Source organism: Diaphorina citri, unplaced genomic scaffold, assembly GCF_000475195.1.
Source record: "Diaphorina citri unplaced genomic scaffold, Diaci psyllid genome assembly version 1.1 scaffold1920, whole genome shotgun sequence".
In the NCBI taxonomy this organism is placed as follows: domain Eukaryota; kingdom Metazoa; phylum Arthropoda; class Insecta; order Hemiptera; family Psyllidae; genus Diaphorina; species Diaphorina citri.
Window position 1 is genome coordinate 8,117 of NW_007379346.1, and position 2,223 is coordinate 10,339.

At 41.0% G+C, this 2,223-nt stretch overlaps 2 protein-coding genes across 2 annotated transcripts in view; both read right to left on the reverse strand.

The window, feature by feature from the left end:
- Nucleotides 1–1,355, reverse strand: part of LOC113470907 (tetratricopeptide repeat protein 28-like) — an 8,145-nt gene extending 6,790 nt beyond the window's left edge. Inside the window, exons 1-3 of the mRNA XM_026829674.1 lie at nt 1,283–1,355; nt 1,190–1,220; nt 368–510 (exon numbers count right to left, since the gene is read on the reverse strand). Coding sequence (XP_026685475.1) covers nt 368–510; nt 1,190–1,220; nt 1,283–1,315 — 207 coding nt within the window. The 5' untranslated portion in view covers nt 1,316–1,355. The remainder of the gene's footprint in view (nt 1–367; nt 511–1,189; nt 1,221–1,282) is intronic.
- A 153-nt stretch (nt 1,356–1,508) lies between these two features.
- LOC103517659 (tetratricopeptide repeat protein 28-like) overlaps nt 1,509–2,223 on the reverse strand; it is a 5,574-nt gene continuing 4,859 nt past the window's right edge. The window contains exons 7-8 of the mRNA XM_026829679.1: nt 1,722–1,864; nt 1,509–1,582 (exon numbers count right to left, since the gene is read on the reverse strand). Coding sequence (XP_026685480.1) covers nt 1,509–1,582; nt 1,722–1,864 — 217 coding nt within the window. The remainder of the gene's footprint in view (nt 1,583–1,721; nt 1,865–2,223) is intronic.

Sequence of the window (2,223 nt, forward strand, 5' to 3'; positions counted from 1 at the left end):
CGAAAAGGTGGGGTGTCGTGGAAAAAACCAGAATGTTAATTTTTTTTTTTTTAAAAAAAAAAAAAAAAAAAAAAAAAACAGCTCGAAAGTTTATCCAAGGACTAAAAGTTGAGTTTTTTCGTAGAGACGAGACGTTCATTTTATTTATTTATTTTTGCTGTTATATTCAGATTTTTAACTCCAAAAATGTACTATATTTGAGGGTTCCAAATTCAGAACACAAAGTTGGAGCCCAAATCTTGTGAAATGCCATTTGGCTTGTCGCCAAATGGAAGGGTAAAACCCTCGTCACTAAAACCGGTTTTTTTTCCTTTCGATTTTTCTTTTCTTTCGAGTAGGTTCAATCGAAAAAAATCCCTATTCCTACCTCTGGCTCTTCTTCAGGGAACAGCATACGGCTAGTGGTGTTAGAATGTTGAGCTGCACTATCTAGCATATCCCCAGGTGAGAGTACGATGGCTGAGAGTTTCCAGGATATGTGGGTAGCCAAATGAATACACTCCGCCTCACCTGAAATAAAACGGATCAGTTAGCTTGGTTGGTAGCGCGTCTGCTTTCTAAACCCTAGACCGCGGGTTCGATTCCCGCCCGGGGCGAATTTTATCCTAAACTGATAATGTTCATTCTCGGAACGGCTGGCTTTCTCCTATCCTGTCTTCCTTCTCTCTTCAATTGGGACGATAAGGATTTTATCCTAAACTGATCATGTTCATTCTCGGAACGGCTGGCTTTCTCCTATCCTGTCTTCCTTCTATCTTCAATTGGGACGATAAGACCGACCTGTCGTAGGTTAGACCACTCTATTCTATTCTTTGCTACGACACAGACCACACGGGTCTAATGTAGCTGTTTTATTGCTTTTTTTTTCGACACAGACCACACGGGTCTAATGTAGCTGTTTTATTGCTACGAAATAAACACGGCGGTGAAACACTCATCTTATATACTCAAGGACGATAAGACCGGCCTGTCGTAGGTTAGACCACTCTATTCTATTCTTTGCTACGACACAGACCACACGGGTCTAATGTAGCTGTTTTATTGCTTTTTTTTTGTTGACAATACTTTCTTTATTTTATTTTGAACAATTGCTACGAAATAAACACGGCGGTGAAACACTCATCTTATATACTCAAATATTACCGGTCAGTGGTATGTTAGACCATTCTATTCTGTTCTTAAATATTACCTAGTTCCCGGAGTACAATTTCCTTGGAGGCCTGTGAGTTAAGTAGGGCGGGACATTGCAACATATCCGCTACAACTTAATTTCCTTGGAGGCCTGTGAGTTAAGTAGGGCGGGACATTGCAACATATCCGCTACAACTTGCGCTTCTTGAGCAGCCTGTGGTAGGTCGGACTATTCTATTCTATTCAATTCAGTTCTACTCTAATTCTATTCTACTCTAATTCTGTTCTATTCTATTCTAAAATATTACCTAGTTCCCGGAGTACAATTTCCTTGGAGGCCTGTGAGTTAAGTAGGGCGGGACATTGCAACATATCCGCTACAACTTGCGCTTCTTGAGCAGCCTGTGGTAGGTCGGACCAGCCCCACTGCTGTGTAACGGGGAGAGGTAGTCTGAAATGGGGGAGGAGGAGAGGAAAATTGATTAAGTGAAGGTAAACTGATTTCTAAAACTAATTTTTAATTGGCTAAATTTCAATTCAAAATAATGTAGAGCCAGCCTGTTCTGTTCTATTCTATTCTAAAATATTACCTAGTTCCCGGAGTACTATTTCCTTGGAGGCCTGTGAGTTAAGTAGGGCGGGACATTGTAACATATCCGCTACAACTTGCGCTTCTTGAGCAGCCTGTGGTAGGTCGGACCAGCCCCACTGCTGTGTAACGGGGAGAGGAAGTCTGAAATGGGGGGGGAGGAGGGGAAAATTGATTAAGTGAAGGTAAACTGATTTCTAAAACTAATTTTTAATTGGCTAAATTTCAATTCAAAATAATGTAGAGCCAGCCTAGTTAGCTTAGTTGGTAGTGCGTCTGCCTTGTAAGCGCTAGGCCGCGGGTTCGATTCCCGCCCGGGGCGGATTTTATCCTGATGGGATAATGTTCGTTCTCGGAAACGGCTGGCTTTCTCCTATCCTGTCTTCCTTCTCTCCTCGATTTCGGGACGATAAGACCATAGCAGTTAAAGTTCCCTCTGTCAAACCTCTTAAAAAAAAAAAAAAAAAAAAAAAAAAAAAAAAAAAAAAAAAAAAACAAAAAAA